General features: G+C 36.9%; 4 protein-coding genes across 5 annotated transcripts; 2 read left to right on the plus strand and 2 right to left on the minus strand.

Annotated features, from left to right (window-relative positions):
• Positions 1 to 129: 129 nt before the first annotated feature.
• On the plus strand, positions 130 to 11,590 carry LOC129575709 (transcription initiation factor TFIID subunit 1). 2 transcript variants are annotated; one of them, XM_055459647.1, is made up of 20 exons: positions 142 to 435; positions 516 to 684; positions 753 to 1,205; positions 1,272 to 1,354; positions 2,134 to 2,319; positions 2,385 to 2,527; positions 2,582 to 3,095; positions 3,167 to 3,407; positions 3,480 to 3,614; positions 3,686 to 3,909; positions 3,978 to 5,228; positions 5,303 to 6,083; positions 6,161 to 6,599; positions 6,669 to 6,811; positions 7,249 to 7,362; positions 7,431 to 7,611; positions 9,842 to 9,943; positions 10,073 to 10,198; positions 10,927 to 11,007; positions 11,088 to 11,590. In XM_055459647.1, the coding sequence occupies exons 1-20, from the start codon at positions 296 to 298 to the stop codon at positions 11,534 to 11,536; spliced, it is 5,955 nt and encodes a 1,984-aa protein (XP_055315622.1). In that variant the 5' UTR covers positions 142 to 295; the 3' UTR covers positions 11,537 to 11,590. The 2 variants fall into 2 exon arrangements, with proteins under 2 accessions (XP_055315621.1, XP_055315622.1); XM_055459646.1 differs by having other exon boundaries at positions 130 to 435; positions 2,385 to 3,095.
• Positions 11,591 to 11,940: 350 nt separating this feature from the next.
• On the minus strand, positions 11,941 to 12,969 carry LOC129575715 (probable peptidyl-tRNA hydrolase 2). The gene is made up of 3 exons (XM_055459655.1): positions 12,705 to 12,969; positions 12,434 to 12,632; positions 11,941 to 12,343 (listed from the first exon to the last, which is right to left on the minus strand). The coding sequence occupies exons 1-3, from the start codon at positions 12,843 to 12,845 to the stop codon at positions 12,174 to 12,176; spliced, it is 510 nt and encodes a 169-aa protein (XP_055315630.1). The 5' UTR covers positions 12,846 to 12,969; the 3' UTR covers positions 11,941 to 12,173.
• A 62-nt stretch (positions 12,970 to 13,031) lies between these two features.
• Positions 13,032 to 15,551, plus strand: LOC129575711 (ATPase H(+)-transporting accessory protein 2). The gene is made up of 4 exons (XM_055459651.1): positions 13,032 to 13,203; positions 13,418 to 13,764; positions 13,859 to 14,209; positions 14,286 to 15,551. The coding sequence occupies exons 1-4, from the start codon at positions 13,047 to 13,049 to the stop codon at positions 14,472 to 14,474; spliced, it is 1,044 nt and encodes a 347-aa protein (XP_055315626.1). The 5' UTR covers positions 13,032 to 13,046; the 3' UTR covers positions 14,475 to 15,551.
• A 116-nt stretch (positions 15,552 to 15,667) lies between these two features.
• Positions 15,668 to 17,109, minus strand: LOC129575713 (triosephosphate isomerase). Its single transcript, XM_055459653.1, has 3 exons — positions 16,956 to 17,109; positions 16,542 to 16,750; positions 15,668 to 16,412 (listed from the first exon to the last, which is right to left on the minus strand). Exons 2-3 carry the CDS (start codon positions 16,728 to 16,730, stop codon positions 15,858 to 15,860), a joined length of 744 nt encoding a protein of 247 aa, XP_055315628.1. The 5' UTR covers positions 16,731 to 16,750; positions 16,956 to 17,109; the 3' UTR covers positions 15,668 to 15,857.
• Between the last annotated feature and the right edge of the window lie 1,051 nt (positions 17,110 to 18,160).

An 18,160-nucleotide genomic window follows, 5' to 3' on the forward strand; every position in this document is an offset into this window, starting at 1 on the left:
TTAAATAAATTTGTCGTTATTTTTTCTTCTAGAAAAATTTCTAAATTAAAAAGTATTAAATAAAACATTTTGGGTATGTAAAACTATGCATGAGCGCCCCCTGCTGGTCTCTGAACCAAACGATACATAAAGTCATGACATTGACAGTTGTTTTATTTAGAAATATAAACTAAATTCACTGCATGGCATATATGGGATTCCATAATTGTTTTTTCTTCGGTAAAAATAAACAAAATCGTTTCGTTTTTGTTGTTTCAGTTATAAAAATTGAATATAAACATAGTATCGCATCAAGATGGACACAGACAGTGAAAATGAAAATGAAAATGAAGTCAATTTGACTGGTTTCTTATTTGGTAACATTGATTCGGAAGGAAGACTCGAAGATGATATATTTGATAGTGAATCGAAAAAGCAACTATCATCCCTGGCCAGGTATTAGTTTTTACAATGTACATCCACATTATATCAACATGTCACAAATCTTGAAATTAAAATGAAATTTATATCATTAGAATGGGCATAGGTAATTTGCTAGAAGTGATGCATGAACAGGGACTGGAAAGTAGAGATGATGATGGAAGCCCAACGAACGATAACGAAGACTATGACAAAAAGTCTGACACAGCCGAAGATTTTAGTGATATAACTGAACTAGCAGAGGATCTACAAACAATTATGCAGGTTGATAAATATATACATACATGAATGCGATTATTTCGTAATCTTATGAAATATGTGTATTTCTCTAGCCAAGTGTAACAACAGTCACATCGGGAGATGACTACGATGATATTGAAGCTGCCATTCCAGCAACAACAGTTAGAGTTGATCATTCAAATCGAAATACAAGCATTTCACAACAAAAAAACTCGGAAACTAATTCGAAAAATAATGACAAAGTGTTGATGCCGCCGCCAAGCGTTCCATTAAAAAGTCAAAGCCATGAATCAAGCAAATCAGACAACGCTGGGTCTGGTGATGAAGGAAAGAATGCTGATCGGAAATTGGAAACGCCACTTGCCGCAATGCTTCCATCCAAATATGCGAATGTTGATGTTCGTGAACTTTTCCCCGACTTTCGACCCGACAAAGTACTCCGATTTTCACGGTTGTTTGGACCGGGAAAGCCGACTAGTTTGCCACAGATTTGGCGCAGCGTTCGCAAGAAACGACGAAAACGAAAGCAATCCCGCGAGAATCGAGTGAGCATTGAATTTGATACTTTTCCTGAAATATTCTTATTGAAGTTAACGTGATTTGAATTTCAGCAAAAGGATGGATCAGACTCAACTAGTGAAACTGATGAAAAAGTCGAAAGAAGACACAAAGGTTTCTTTGCATTGTCTTATGGGTAATCACTTGAAAAATGCAATTTTCATTACAATTTATTTGTTCATTACATTTTCATTGAACACCAAAAGTTTCATTAGTTTGCATTTCAATGGCATTCTCTCTAAAGAATTGATAATTAAATAAAACTACAAAAAATAAAATGATCTGTATAATAGGCATAAGAAATCATTAGAAAGTAAGAAGGTAAGGCTTGCACAATGCACATGAAATCACAATTGAAAATTATCTGTAAATATTGAAATCGCGATAGCAAGAAATATTGCCGGATAATATCGGACGGACGGAGTCAACTGTCAACATTCAACAATGGAATAAAATTCAACATTGTTGTTGCAGGCGTTTATGATTGGAGGCGACACACACATTTTGCACCATAAACAGCCGTACCGCTTGACTTGACCAATACATATCTATGGCGGCCAATGTTACGAGACACAAAGTTTGCGTTGTCATGAGCCACCCGATCATATAATACAAATAAAATTACTAACAGTCACTCAGTTGTATGTAGCTATGTAATATTCAACATATATTAATCAAATTTTCAAGCAGTATTTCTTGTTATCGCGGCTTTATTTTGGAAAGTTTTCAATTAAGATTCACATAACTGTTCATTTATGCGGTTGCATTAAGAGCTGTTGACGTTATCGTTAACAGCAATTCTTGGGTAGTATGCTTATGCATATGTAAGTGTGTGGTGATAAAAGATAGTGATTTTATTTTCATTAAATTTTCATTATTTTCATTGAATTAATTATTTTTTGTGATTTTCTCTAGGCCAGAGCCAACACCAGATGAAATTGCTGTGGATGATGAATATTTGCTTTTGCGCGAAGTTTCAGATGAATCACATGAAAAAGCACCAGAAAATAACGAAAATGGTGAAAATAAGCCTAAAGTTGCAGACTGGCGATATGGACCGGCCCAAGTGTGGTATGACATGCTTGATGTACCAGCGTCAGGGTATGGATGATATTACCATCGTATCAAAATCCTTAATTATTTCACACGTATCATTTGGTTTGTAGAGAGGGGTTCAACTATGGTTTCAAAGTGAAAGATAACAAAGTCGAAGACCCGGAAGAGATTGAAATCACCAGAGACCAAATACCGGACGATGCATATTTAATGGTTTCACAATTGCATTGGGAAGATGACGTTGTATGGGATGGTAATGATATAAAAAAACAAGTTCTACAAAAATTACATTCAAAAACAAATGCAGCTGGCTGGTTACCGTCGAGTGGATCACGCACTGCTGGTCAATTTAGTCAACCGGGCAAAGGGCCAAACGCTTCAGCATGTACTACAACAACAAAACCAAACACATCAGCCAATTCGAAACTCTCGAAGAGTCAAGCACTACTCCAAAAGCTTGAGGAAGCGGACGATACCTGGTATAGCATTTTTCCTGTCGAAAATGAGGAACTATGTTTCGGCAAATGGGAAGATGAGGTGATTTGGGATGCTGATGCAATGCCGAAAATACCAAAACCAAAAATGCTTTCACTCGATCCAAACGATGAAAACATCATTTTGGGTATACCCGACGACATTGATCCATCAAAGATTGTCAAGAACACTAGACCACCACCGAAAGTCAAAATTCCGCATCCACACGTCAAAAAATCCAAAATTCTACTCGGCAAGGCGGGTGTTATCAATGTTTTGGCCGAAGATACACCACCTCCACCACCGAAGTCGCCAGATCGTGATCCGTTCAACATTTCCAACGATACGTTAGTCTGACTTTGTTTTTTTTTTTTGAGAATTATTTGTAAAAATGTGATCTCAAATTTGACATTCACAGATTTTATATGGCCAAATCTTCGGAGAGTACGATGCGGATGAAAGTTGGAGGTGGAAATCTTATCCAGCACTCAACACCTGTAGTTGAACTACGTGCACCATTCATTCCAACACATATGGGACCAATCAAACTACGTGCATTCCATCGACCACCAATGAAAAAATACTCTCATGGTCCGTTACATGGAACAACACCGCATGGCGTTCAGCCGCTTTTGAAACACATTAAAAAGAAGGCGAAAGTAAATTTGAATTTATTTTGTGTGAGAAATGTCTTTTTTCATCAATTTGCGTTTTTTTTTTATTGATTGTAGCAAAGAGAGTTGGAAAGAATCGCTTCAGGTGGTGGAGATGTTTTCTTCATGCGAAACCCAGAAGATTTATCCGGTAAAGATGGTGAATTGATTTTAGTTGAATTTACTGAAGAGCATCCACCGCTTATGAATCAAGTAAGTGTTATTTTTATTTTGATCAAATCATTGAGAAACTCATTCACGTAACAAAATTCGATTTGTAACAGGTTGGAATGTGTTCCAAAATCAAAAATTACTACAAGAGAAAGGCCGAAAAGGACTCATGTCCACCAGAGTACCGTTACGGTGAAATTGCCTATGCACATACAAGTCCATTTTTGGGTATTTTGCAGCCAGGCAAGTGCGTCCAAACACTCGAGAATAATATGTACCGCGCTCCAATTTATCCCCATACTGTATCTCCCACTGATTTCTTGCTCATTCGAACAAGGTACGTTAGATAATGATAAGTGTTTGTAAGTAATTTTGTCCAATAATTTGTCTATTTTCCATACTTAGAAACGAGTATTTCATTCGTGAAATTGATGCACTGTTTACGGTTGCACAAGAGTGTCCATTGTACGAAGTTCCTGGGCCAAATTCGAAGCGTGCAAATAATTTTGTTAGAGATTTCTTGCAAGTGTTTATTTATCGTTTGTTCTGGAAGAGCAGAGATCAGCCCCGTCGAATCCGAATGGATGATATTAAACGAGCCTTCCCCGGTCATTCCGAGAGTAGTATTCGGAAGCGATTGAAGCAATGTGCTGACTTTAAGCGTACTGGAATGGATTCGAATTGGTGGGTTATTAAGCCCGAGTTTCGTTTGCCATCCGAAGAAGAAATCCGGGCAATGGTTTCACCGGAACAATGTTGTGCATACTTTAGTATGATTGCTGCTGAGCAGCGCCTAAAGGATGCTGGTTATGGTGAGAAATTCATCTTTGCCCAACAAGACGACGATGACGAAGAGCAACAGTTGAAAATGGACGATGAAGTTAAGGTTGCTCCTTGGAATACAACACGTGCATACATTCAAGCAATGCGTGGAAAGTGTCTGTTACAGTTGACCGGTCCAGCTGATCCGACTGGTATGGGTGAAGGTTTCTCTTATGTTCGCATCCCAAATAAGCCAACACAAACAAAGGAAGAAATCGAATCACAGCCAAAGCGTACCGTAACGGGAACCGATGCTGATTTGCGAAGACTTTCACTGAATAATGCAAAGGAGATTCTTAGAAAATATGATGTACCTGAAGAAGAAATCAAAAAATTGTCACGTTGGGAAGTTATTGATGTTGTACGTACACTATCAACAGAAAAATCAAAGGCGGGTGAAGAAGGAATGGATAAGTTCTCCAGAGGAAATCGATTTTCGATCGCTGAACATCAAGAACGTTATAAAGAAGAATGCCAACGTATTTTCGATTTGCAGAACAAAGTTTTGGCTAGCAGTGAAGTTTTATCGACCGATGAAGGTGAATCAACTGTGTCGGAAGAATCGGATCTTGAGGAATTGGGTAAAAATTTGGAAAATATGTTGGCCAACAAAAAAACTTCTGTTCAATTATCAATGGAACGAGAAGAGCAGGAGCGACAGGAGTTGTTGAAGAAAATTATGGAGGAGCGAGAAGCCGCTCCGAAAGATTCAAAAAAGAAAGAGGAAACATCACCGATTGCACCTCATTTACAACCTGGTCGTATTCTGAAAATTACGAGAACATTCAAGAATTCCGAAGGCAAAGAATTTACCAGAGTAGAAATTGTTAGAAGGTAAGTTTTAAGTGTGTTTTTCATGGCAAATGTGCCTTTGTAACATGATATCATTCTGAATTGTTTCCATTTAGACCACAAGTTATAGATGCATATGTGCGAATCCGACAATCAAAAGATGAAGCATTTATTCGTCAGTTTGCAACCCTTGATGAAGCACAAAAAGAGGAAATGAAACGCGAGAAACGTCGTATTCAAGAGCAACTTCGACGTATCAAGAGGAATCAGGAGAAGGTAAATATGTTGCAGCAGCAACAAAGTCAAAACCTGTTGACGCAAGGTGTTTCACAACCATTGGGAGATTCTCCTACGAATCCATTCAAGCATGGCGCGTCTTCATCCAAAGATACTTCATCCAAAGAAATCAGCCCATCTCGGCGAAAGATCAAACTGAAGCCGGATCTGAAGTTAAAATGTGGTGCATGCGGTCAAGTTGGTCACATGCGAACAAACAAAGCATGCCCGTTGTACACAGGAACTGTTCCGCAGCCATCGTTGACTGTTGCCATGACCGAAGAACAAGAAGAAGAAATCGAACGTGAATTAAATGCAGACGACGAAGATTTGGTAAATGTTGACGGTACAAAGGTGAAATTGAGTGGAAAGTTATTGAAACGGCATGAAGATGTTAAGCGTCGTGCATTGCTCCTGAAAGTTCCAAAAGAAGCTGTTAACAAGAGTAAACGTCGACGTGCTGGAACTGATCAACATTGTGACTACCTGCGACATAACAAAACGGCCAAACGAAGTCGAACTGATCCGGTTGTTGTAATGGCATCGATTCTCGAACAAATTCTCAATGAGCTCAGAGAGTTGCCGGACGTTCAACCGTTTCTATTCCCAGTTAGCATAAAAGTAAGTCAATAAAGTTCATTCCTAAATCATTTGTTAATATATTTTACTTATGTTTCTGGTTCTACTTGTCTCAATAGAAAGTTCCCGATTATTTCAAAGTGGTGCAGCGTCCAATGGATTTACAACAAATTCGTGACAATCTTCGACATAACAAATATCAAAGTCGAGAGGACTTTTTGGCTGATGTCAACCAAATCGTAGAGAATTGCAGCTTGTACAATGGCCCGAAAAGCCCATTAACAGCTGCCAGCCAGAGAATGTTGCAAAAATGTGTTGAATGCTTGGCTGAGAAAGAAGAACGTTTGATGCGTCTAGAGAAAGCTATCAATCCATTGCTAGATGATGATGATCAAGTCGCATTATCATTCATATTCGAGAAATTATTAAACGAAAAACTGAAAAATATGCGCGAAAGCAATGTCTTCAAGAAGCCGGTAAATAAAAAACAATTTAAAGACTACTACACGGTGATCAGAAGGCCAATGGATTTAGAAACTATTTCAAAAAAAGTTGCCGGTAAATATTTTGATCACTTTAATCCAATCTCATTATCGATACAAATAACACTTATTCACTCGATTTTAGCACATAAATATCACTCTAGAGCCGAATTCATTGCTGATATTGTGTTGATCAACACTAACTGTGAGACCTATAACGGTGCTGAATCAGAACTCACAAAAGACGCAAGGGTTTTAGTTGATTTTACCAAAAAGGCATTGGACGAGGTAACAAAAAATTTAGTCATTTTTTATTTGAACTATCTCAATGAAGCAGCGGACTCGTCGGCACACTCGTAGATGTAGCATTTCACTTGATTTAGCAACTCGTTAGTTGCCGAAACATCGTCTATGCATTTCACTCGATATTTCACGTGAAATCTTAATATTCGGTTAGCCGAATACTAGCAGCGCCGCATACTAGCAATTCACGTTAAATATAACATACATACGCTATGTATTATGGGCGCCGCAAACGAAATCATACTTCGGCTAACTGAATATCAATATTTCACGTGATATATCATTGTGCTGTATATACGATGTTTCGGCAACTAACGATTTGCTAAATCAAGCGAAATGCTACATCTACGTGTGTGACGACAACTCCGCTGCTTCATTAGGATGCGACATTTTGATGGTTTTCGTTTTATTTCGCCTATTAGTTTGCGGATCACTGTAGTCAACTGGAGGCGAATATCGCTATTGTACAAGAAAGAGCTAAGATGGAAGCAGAAATGGATGACACTTGGGCTGATGATGATAATGATGATCGAAATGTAAAATCATATAATTCATTTCTTGTAATGAACAAAAAATTGATTTCTAAATTCTTACTGTGAATTAGATGAGTCGTGCAAGTTCGCCAGAAAATGATTTTGTTGACGTTGAATCGACTGACAATCGGCCGCATTCGTCTGCATCGGGAAATTCACAAAGACCGTCCACTTCATCTGGATTACCAATTACGCCAGAAACTAAACGGAATCGTGGACGGCCACGAAAATTAAAAGAGGTTCAAGATGAAGGTAACTTATACTGGAAAGGATTGTTTATTAATCATTCGGTATTATTTATTATAAAAATCATATTGGATTAATATTTAATCCATTTGGATTACTTGCTGTACTCAGAAAGAACTTAGCGGAACAATGATTCCGATTTATTAGCATTAAAACCAAACGGAATGATAAATCGGAATAAATGTTCCGAGATACCGATTTATCGGTATTCTTCAATGTAAAATTAGCGCGGCAATCATTGATGCTCGACATTCGTCGATCACAGAGGACGGTAGTCCGACAAGTGACGCACCATAGACTGTGCATTTCAAGCCAAATATCAAAAATGCCAGTTTTTGCGTCACGAGTATGTACACAGTATGTATGCTATTTTCTCAGGGCACTATTTGGGCCCTGGCATGTTAGGTACCGTTGGAAAGGTCTTGGCCCAAATAGTCGGAAATACCTATCACCCATGCCCAAAGTGTGGTGTAGGCAAAAATATAGTGGTTGGAAAATTTCGATAAATTTTCAAATCTATACCCATATCTTACGAAGGGGGTACCCAGGGGGTAGTCTGAGGTATCCAAGAGAAGCTCCTCCTCACCATCTTTCCAACGCCGGTCCAAGTGCCCCGATTGGTCCAAAAACGAAAAAGTTATGGGCATTGGCAGTTTGATCTTGATTTTCAATGAAAGTATTGATTTGGATGTGCGTCCGTCCGTCTGTCCGTACCTTCTTCGGTTTCCGATGCGCATATGCCTTAGTTGTAGCTAGTGTCGGAGCACGTTGAAATCCGTCCTCAGATTGAAATTTGCATTACAGGAGAGCTGGCTTTGGCTTCGCTAGCCTGCATGTATACGATTTTTTCAAGTATTTATTTCGAACACTAGATCAACTCAGACGCCCATCGGGCAAAGTCAGCTCGTTATCATTTGAGAAGACCTTCAAAAAGTTCCATACACACATGCCAATGTTTATGTGATATAAAAGAAAAAAGTCGATTTTTATGAAAAATCGACCCCCTTAAAATTCACGCCAAAGGCGATTTCTCAAAAATGAGTCCGACAATTTTTACCAAAAACTGAGCGTTTGTAGCCGGCTACCATACCAACAAAATGGCATATGCCGTATATCCGGGAAAATTCGTATTTCGAAGTTCTGGGCATAGGCAATTCATCAATGAACGGAATTTGTACGAAGAGTCGCATTCTACAATGAAATTGCTGTCAAAAATACGCATCTACTGGCTGAAGAAGGCTCACAAAAGACCATATCCGCTCAATTTTCGACAAGCAATCGATTGAAAGTGGTCACAATGCGATCTGAGGGCATTTCATGGTCGAAAAATAGGTCGGATTGAAGTGAATTTTTCAACTTGCTCTATTTTCACTGAAAATGATGTTTTTGTTTGGAAAACACGTGAAATAGACCTCCGATGACATTTTAGTCTAAGAAAACTAAGAAAACTTTAATCACATTTTACAATGTCCAATAAGGGGAAAATGGGACTTTTTTTTTAATGAAAGTGGAAATTTGCTATTTACAAAACTTGTGGAATGTGGATGCAGATGTTTTGTCCGAAAAATTACAATTTACCAATCATAAGACCTTAAAATAGACATATTTCTAGCAAAAGTGTATTTTTTCCGAGAATAATTGCCTTACAAAATTAGTGATATCAGATGAAAAACCTCTAGACGAGGTTAAAATGGACTGGCGTTCCTGTGCGTTGATTTACCACTCAAAAAGAATGTTATCATTTTGGGTGACGCTTTAACGCTGTTTCCTTCAAAAACATGTTTTCAAAATCATATTTCGAGAAAAAATTGGTTCGCTCCACTCATCCCGAAAATATTATACACTGTGCAACAACCGGTTTCCTTTCAATTGTACACAAAATAAAGGGCGCAATGGAAAACCAATGGGAACATTCTGAAATTTCACGCCATAGTGCTGAAGGAGTTCGGACAGGCTCTGTAACAGAGGCTCTATTAGACTCTCAACTCATTATTTTATAGTTTAGCAAATATGTTAACGGAAGAACTTTAACTAATAAATTTCAGTAATACAATACAGCCACTAAAACCGTTCACAAACATCCGAAATCTTGAAACACCGGTTACTGCAAGACTCCTTTGCATACTTGAGTTGAGGCAGACATCAAATTTAATGCTCTGTGTCTATATTTTATAACCGTCGTTTTTTTTCATTATCGTTTTTTATTCCGAAAATGATGTACTAATGAATTTGTTAGTTTCAGGAAAAACATGGAAAATGAAACGTGGTCGAGGAAGACCACGTAAGAATAGTATGACGTCTGATCTGAGTAACACACAAAATTCTTATTTGGAAGAAGGTAAACTGAACAAAATTGATGGAATATTTTTTTTTCTCTGTCAATTTTCAATTCACTTGAATTTGCAACCACGATTATCAACACATTTGTTGAGATTTTTTGAATACTCATTCAAATACTTGCTCTTAGATTTACAATTCTCGACTGATGACGGCGAATTTGAAGAAGTAATTGGTGAAAATGAAAGTGTTGCGGCTACCCTAGGTCAAGGAGAGGCGTTAGCAAGAAGTTCACAACCAGTTAATTATGCTCCAGGTATTATTCGATTCGTCCGGCATAATAACAAACATACGCCGAATATACACTAGAAAATATGCTCAATGGGCAATCAATAGGCGGGAATATATATTGCAATCTAGGGGAATTTAACTCTTACGAGTTCAGCATGTTTTTTGCCAGTTTGCTTGATTCGCGGGAGTTCGACGCGTTCGTTGTACGTACTGACGCGCACGGTCACAACTTTACACAAGTTTGTTTATGGTTTTGCGCGTTTTTCAAGTTGTTATTTGACAATTAAAACGCGTTTCAAGCTAAAAATCGGTTGTTTACGTGTATAAAGATTTTTCACATCCTTTCCAAAAGTTCAAAGATTTATATAATTATAAAATGGACAAAGGAAATATTTTTAAAGAGCTGGAGAAAGTGTTGAAGAAAAAGTTAATCCAGATATAATAAATGGAACGACTGATGTGTGCGCGTCGTCCAGCTACAAGTTTGCACACGAACTCGCGCGCGTTCGCGCATGTTGTTTTAATACGGAACTTGTCAACTGAGTGGAATCATGCAAGTTCTCTGGTGAATGTAACAATTTCGTGCGCGTTTATATCATTTTTTTACAAGTTTTCACGTAGTTAAATCCCCCTAGATTGCAATGTATTTTTGGCGTATAAAGAGTATAAAAACATATTTGCCGTTTCTCTAGGGCTAGACGTTTTTATAAAAGTTTTAGACGTTTTCCTAATGAGTCATACATAATGTTATAGGTGGTCATAATGAAGAAGATAGTAAGCAGGCAGCTGAAGCCATGGTGCAGCTGAGTGGAGTCGGATTTTATAATCAACCAGGTCTATATCATAATCCATTTGCATTCACTGTTAATGTATTAAATAACAATTTAATTCTAAATCTTTATTTCAATTTGTAGATGCAGATGAATCAATGGATCTAGATCCCAACTACGATCCGTCCGACTTTTTGCAAATGCCAAACAAGAAGGACTCCTCTGTGAAAATTGACTATACAAACATTAAGCAAGAGCCACAGTCGCAATCACAAATCTATGAACAAGATAGCTCATTCAGTATGTCAGAAATGTTGTTGTACGAAAAGCGAACAACAAAAATTGAACAGGGTCAGCAATTAGAATCTTCAGAGGTGACAGTCCATCCACAAGTCATCGATTTTTCAACCCAAGAGATGTATTCACAAGAAATGGCATTGCCACAACAAAACATAACACAAAATGAAAGCCTGGATGATGTGGCTATCCATGATGACTTGGCTATTTCAGATAGTGACGAAGAACAGCAACAAGGAGATTTGAAGAATCAATCAGAAAATGCAAATGATAATGATTCTGATCTCTGGTTTTGACCAACAAATGCACGAATTGATGAAAAAATTTGAATAAAACTGTTGACTTATGAATTAAAATGTTTATTTATAAAAAATTGAAGCATTTTCAAGTCTGGAATGCTCTGTATACTGCTACATGTATTTGCTTGGAACTCTGAAGAACCAATGGTGAATTCATAATATCTGTAGGTTAAACTGCAGTATGACGTTTGGCAGAATAAATAGTTTACTTGATTGTATTGTCATTAGCCACAGATTATACAGGTGGTGTTTGTGCTCAAAATCAGTCGTCAAACTTGAAGAGAATAGGACACTTGAGCATTTTACTCTAATTTCGTTGTCGTTCCACTTCCCCGGGCTTAATGTTGGCTTCGAAGCCTTCGAACGTTCGTTCGATATTCAAAAAAAAAATTGTTGGTTCGTTCGTTTGAAACGAGGAATGCATAGGAAGCAAATTGTATTTTGAATTCTATGGGTAAGACTAAAAGTAGAATGTATCTCGCTGACTTTGTCATGAAAATGGAGACTTCTTTTGACTTTTCTCAGAACATTATAATGTAATTGATACGGAAATATTGAAAATATTGGGGAAATCATTTTTTCTATTATTCTCTTGTAGTGAATAATTTATTGCGGAATTTCTCCGGGATGGATTTTATAATAATTTCAAATGTCCAGTAATCTGATCAATTTCGTCAGTGGGAGCTGGGCCAATAGCTAGTACTGTTTTGGAGTTGGGTGCGATTTGAGTTCGTCCGGCATCTCGAATAAGGCATGTATTTAGATTTCTGTCGCGTGCTGCTCGGAAAATGGAAAGCAGTTCACCTACAAAATTGAGATAATACAAGAGTTTCAATTTCTATCATAGTACATCGTATTTTGCGGCAATTTTAATCAAAATAATTAACAATTCACCTTCGCTGTCGACTTTTACAGCAATTTTAGCACTTCCAGAATCATCCCAACGGCGAACCAGACTTGGGAATTTTTTCATACAATTTTGGTATGCACCGACAGCTGCATGTCCGCATTGTGCACCAATCTTTCCTTTACCCATTTTCAAGTCATTTCGAACGACGAGTATCATTTTTAACTCATTGCTGTCCGAATATACCTGTCGAATAGATAAAAAGAGTATGCGTCAAATTTATCAACGGAATGAGCATTGCAGCTTATAAAAACCTACTCGTTCCTCCGCTATCGATTCTTCTTCAGTAGATTTATTTTGATCCACCAAATTCCGTATGCCATAACGGTAACCAGCTAAAAATGATAAAAGAACAGCAACACCACTAACTAGTTGTGTTGAATCAAGCATCTTCTCCATTTTAGTTTTAATTTTGAGAAAAAAAAACAAACTGGATAACTAGAAATCAATAAATTTGAGAAGCAAACTGGTCATTTGCGGTCTATGACTGATTTAACCACATTTTTTGTATCTATCTCGTCAAACGCTATGAAGTTGGCACAGAACATTTGACATTTATTCAGCGAAACGGCTGTAATGAAATATGTCACGTGAAATAATATGAAACTCGTAGAAATTGAAACTGTTGTATTGTACAGAAGCGAAAAAAATCACCACTGTTTGTCATTCGAAAGCCACAGTACATCATATGATCAGTCATTAGTTATCGTCGAAATGTTGAAAAATATTTTGGTAATATTTTCTCTGGTTGCTGCAGGTAAATTTAATTCCATTTTATTCGATACAAATACATTTGTCTGATGAGTTTTTCTGTTCAATGTTGAATTACCAATCAATTTTGGTGAAAAGTTGAAATTTCCATGATTATCGATTATCCATGAAAAACATAAGTGATATGATAAACCTTGTGACATTTCATTTGTTCAATTGAATCAGGTGCCAGTAATTGAATATTTCTTTTGATTTTTCAGCCTATGGCTCTGGACAACTCACAGTTTTAGAAAGCCCCAACGCAATATCATTCAAAAAACAAGATAGACTAGATGGAAAATACATTGGTCATGTGTTTAGTGCATGTACAGGTCATTCCATTAGCGAATCGGTACCGCTGAAATTACAATTCACCCCCTTTGACTTGGCTGAGAATGTCTGTTTGATTAACATCGACGGAATTAAGGAATTTACACCGAAAAAGTTGAAACCAAAGTCAGAAATCATTGTAGATGGCCCTGAAAATTCCAATGAAGTATTTTTGAACAAACTACAGGAGGAGGGTTGTTCTATTGTGCATGTTCATTTGAATGATGGACTTGATGCTGTAAGTTAATGGCATTGATATAAAAATGGAGTGTCAAAACTCTTGTAGTGCCGAAGATTAACTTGTAACAACTTTTTTTATTTGCTATTTTTAGTTGGGTTCTCTTCAAGACTGGTGCGAAAATTCATTGAAACCAGAAAATTCCAAGTTCTATAAGATGCTAAAAGATGAGAAGAACAGCGAATCGAAACAAATCCTCGAAGCAATTATAGCGATGTCAGTTTTGTCGGAAGCCAAATGCAAAATGCCAGCATTTCTGCAAATTGACTACAATCATGACGCGTCGAAATCACGTGACAAATACTTTGAGGAATTTGTCTCAGCAATTGAAGCCTTTGCACAAAAGTATGCAGAGAACACAAATGGCTATGGAATCGTTACAGTTTTGACCACCGATGAGCAATCACATAAGCGATCACGACGTGCTGTTACCGCTCCTTCTGATGTAATTACCTAATCTATTCGAATAATATAAACCTATAACGAATTTCCTAAGTACATAATTTTTTTTTATTCATTAGGCTGACGATCTAAACTTGGCCGAATCGTATTCGGAAGATTTTCCGGTAATTTTCAACATCATTTTGTGGTTTGGTGTTTTGATTGTCTTTTCAATGATGGCAATCGTTGTTGCCATTGCAACAATGGATCCAGGCCGAGATTCTATCATTTATCGAATGACATCAACTCGAATTAAGAAGGATAATTAGAGCGATTGAAGAGAACCGAAGTCTTATGCAAGTTTTTGAACATTGCATATGTAATATAAATGAACGATGGACGATCAATGTGAAAATTCAATAGTTTGCTTCATATCCAATTTTTAAAAAAAATACAACATTGTGGAAAACCTATTATATTTATTATATTTAGCGATTTCCTCCCTCCGTTCATTGTATATCAAATTTCTAAGTAATCAAAAAGAACGAAGGTATCATTATCAACCGACGTATCATTTGAAGAAAAGCAAAATAGTATTATTCAATAAATCTGGAGTAGTTGAAGAACACAGACCCGAGTGAACACGATAGGCTTCGATGAAAGCCTGAACTCGTTTCATCACTCTTTCATAAGTTCTATGCACATTCTAAATTTTGAACGCCTACGCGTTCATTGTTTCGAATGAACGAAAGAAGTGAGAATTAGAATGAGCTTTCATCGAAGCCTATTGTGTTCATTCGGGGAACTTTCACAAGTTTCGTGTTATCATTTTCATTTTCTATTCCTGTTAGATACAGTCCATCCTTCCAAACGAAGTGATGAAAAATTATGTAAAGTTAATGCAGAAGAAATCACAGATTTGAAAGACGTACACACAAACATCTTGTAATCTTATCTGCAAGTAAAAAAACAACAACCTAGGGAATAATGAATATTTTCAATGATTTCAATGAATTTTCAATAGCGGTGTGTATTCTTCATGCGTCAAGTGATTTTGGTTTAATTTACATCTTCTGTCAGAGCCAGAAAAGAAGCAACATTTGCGATCTATGAAATAAAGATCCCATGAAAAAAAGTACACCAGGTGTATGCGCCATGTTGATGGTGTACACCAGATATAAGCCGAAATTTGCGCCCAATCCACACCACAAATGCATACATGGCTGGTTGTGCACCTGGTGTACTTCTTTTTCATAGGATGAATTTCACAACAACAAAAAAGGGGAAGATCCCAACAATTTCAGGCTCTGTCTCAAGTGTTAAAATCTGTATATTTTATTTAAGGTTTGTGAATGTATGTGTTGAAAGAACTTTAAAATAAACCACATTCGCTAACACAAACAACATATGCCACTGTTTCCTTTCTTTTGTCATAATTTTCAAACATATTGATGCAAATGGGTATGATTAGTGTGGGATTTCCCACAAATAAATACAATAACTCTTTGCAATGAAACAAAAGTTGTTTTTATGCTTAAACGAAAATAGTTTTAGTTTTATTTCATCCCAGAATATTAATGTGAACTATTTTTCATAATGATTTGGAAATGGTCAATTAAATGTGCTGTTCCAATTAATTTTTGGGGATATTCTTTATTTGTTTGATACAATTGAGTTTAAACGTTCTACAAGAGAATTGATTAGTTTTCAATTTATTGTCTTGCATTAACGATTTGAACGAATTCTGGTTTCAATGATGCACCACCAACCAAGAAACCATCGATGTCGGGTTGAGAAGCCAACTCTTTGGCATTAGCTGCTGTTACTGAACCACCATATTGAATGCGAAGTGAAGCTGATACATCAGCCGACACATTGTCAGAGAACCATTTTCGCAAAGCGGCATGTACTTCTTGGGCTTGTTGTGGTGTTGCAGTTTTTCCAGTACCAATAGCCCAAACCGGTTCATAAGCAAGCACAACATTTGACCAGTCCTTGATAACGTCAGAAAAGGCTTTAGTTTGACGAAAAACGACGGCTTCTGTTTGGCCAGCTTCACGTTCTTCCAATGTTTCACCGATGCAAGCAATAACTTTCAAACCAGCTTCCAGAGCGTGTACAACTTTTTGTGCAATCAACTCGTCGCTTTCGCCGAATATTTGACGACGCTCTGAGTGTCCAAGAATGACCCAAGTTGCACCAACATCTTTCAACATGGCTGGTGACACTTCACCGGTAAAAGCGCCGCTTGGAACTTTGTAGGCATTCTGTGAAAATTTCAGAATGAAAAATAACATTTGAACTTATGGTCCATATGAAAAAAGTGTATTTTATAGAAAAATTTCAATTTTTTTTTTCATTGCAAAAATTTGTAGGAATTGCATCATCTCGTGTACCTGGCCCGCGACACCGATTTCTGCTGGCAAAAGTGATCTGGCGTATTCGATATAAACAGCTGGGCATCCAATAACGACTTCAGTATTTGGATCCAATGGTCCAGCGGCTAAATTACGGCAAATCAAATTGATGGAGTTCTTATCTCCATTCATTTTCCAGTTACCTCCAACACAGAAACGACGTGCCATCTTGACTAACTTTATTATTGCTGTAACAGGCAATAAAAATGTACGAGAAAATAAAATTAATTATCAATTTACTTTGAACTCACTATTGGAAACGAAAACAAATCAGTGATTGTATAATAATTTATAAAGTGGAAAAAAGTTGACTCTTTACTGAAACTTTCAATAATTCCAATTAGAGACTAACAAATTTCTTATAATCTTCTTAATTTAATTGCAAGTTCTTACCTCGTTCACCGGACAAATGAACTGAATTTTCATAGGATTTTTGGCTTGTGGAATACTCCTCTACTATAGAGTAATTTCCGACCTTTTGCTGACCTTGTTAGAAGTAGGAATAGAACACAATTTTCTTATTTGACAGCTGATAATTGGCGCTACCATCATATCGAACATGAACTTTTATAACGCATCTATATCACTAGATGGCACTGTGAATACACACCAAATAAACATTCAAATGTCAATTTGCGCGCAATCTCACTGTTGGAAATCGAGCTAAAATACTGTATAGAAGAAATAAAATCAACTCAATTTTTATTTTGAATCTTGAAAATTCATGGAATATGAAAATCAGATAACATATAGCATTCACATACTTCATGTAACATCGCATTCGTCTCAATTCATCACGAAGTATATTATTATTTGGCTGTTGTCAAGAGGATAGCATTAGAGATGAGACAATGAATACGAAATCAATGGATTCGATTATGGTTATTTTGAATGGCGGATTCATCCTTATATAAACAAGCTTTGCTACAAATAAACTTGATGCATCGTAAACTTCAATATTGTCCTCCGCATGCACTCGAATCTCAATCGTAGGGTGTAATATTTTAGATACAATGTGCTAAGTAGTATAGGCACACGAACAATGATAATATCAACGTTCAACTTGACAAGTCACAAGACACAGGTTAAATATGAACGTACGAACGAACGAATGGATGAATGAATGAATTAACAAACATTATAGGAGCTGAAATATTATGTACACGGTACCTTATTGCATCAATTCAATGAATATAACATGAAGCGCATCTGGAAAATTAACATTTCTGATGACGGAACAAGACAGATATGTAGTTTATAGCATTTGAAGCTCGAAATGTCCCATAGAACGAGACCCGTGCCCCATACTGTATCTATTATGTTGGTTCTATACCGAACAATGTTCACTCGAGTGCGCCGGCTGCAGTTTATTTGAACAGACACACAATCTCTTGACAAAAGGTCTCATTATTCTCAGTTCTATGACAAAGTTATGATTTTCAAGTGGTTTCAACGTGTCGTTTTATGGCAACTAACCGTTATTGTCGATATATTGTGAATGGGACAAATACAAAGACATCGTTTCATAGAAATCGTTTATTTTCTACCACAATTCAATGTTTTGTCAATAATAATCTCAAACAATGTAATTAAAAGAA

This window comes from Sitodiplosis mosellana, unplaced genomic scaffold, assembly GCF_009176505.1.
Source record: "Sitodiplosis mosellana isolate CC-2019 unplaced genomic scaffold, AAFC_SMos_1.0 Smas_scaffold_6167, whole genome shotgun sequence".
Classification (NCBI taxonomy): Eukaryota; Metazoa; Arthropoda; class Insecta; order Diptera; family Cecidomyiidae; genus Sitodiplosis; species Sitodiplosis mosellana.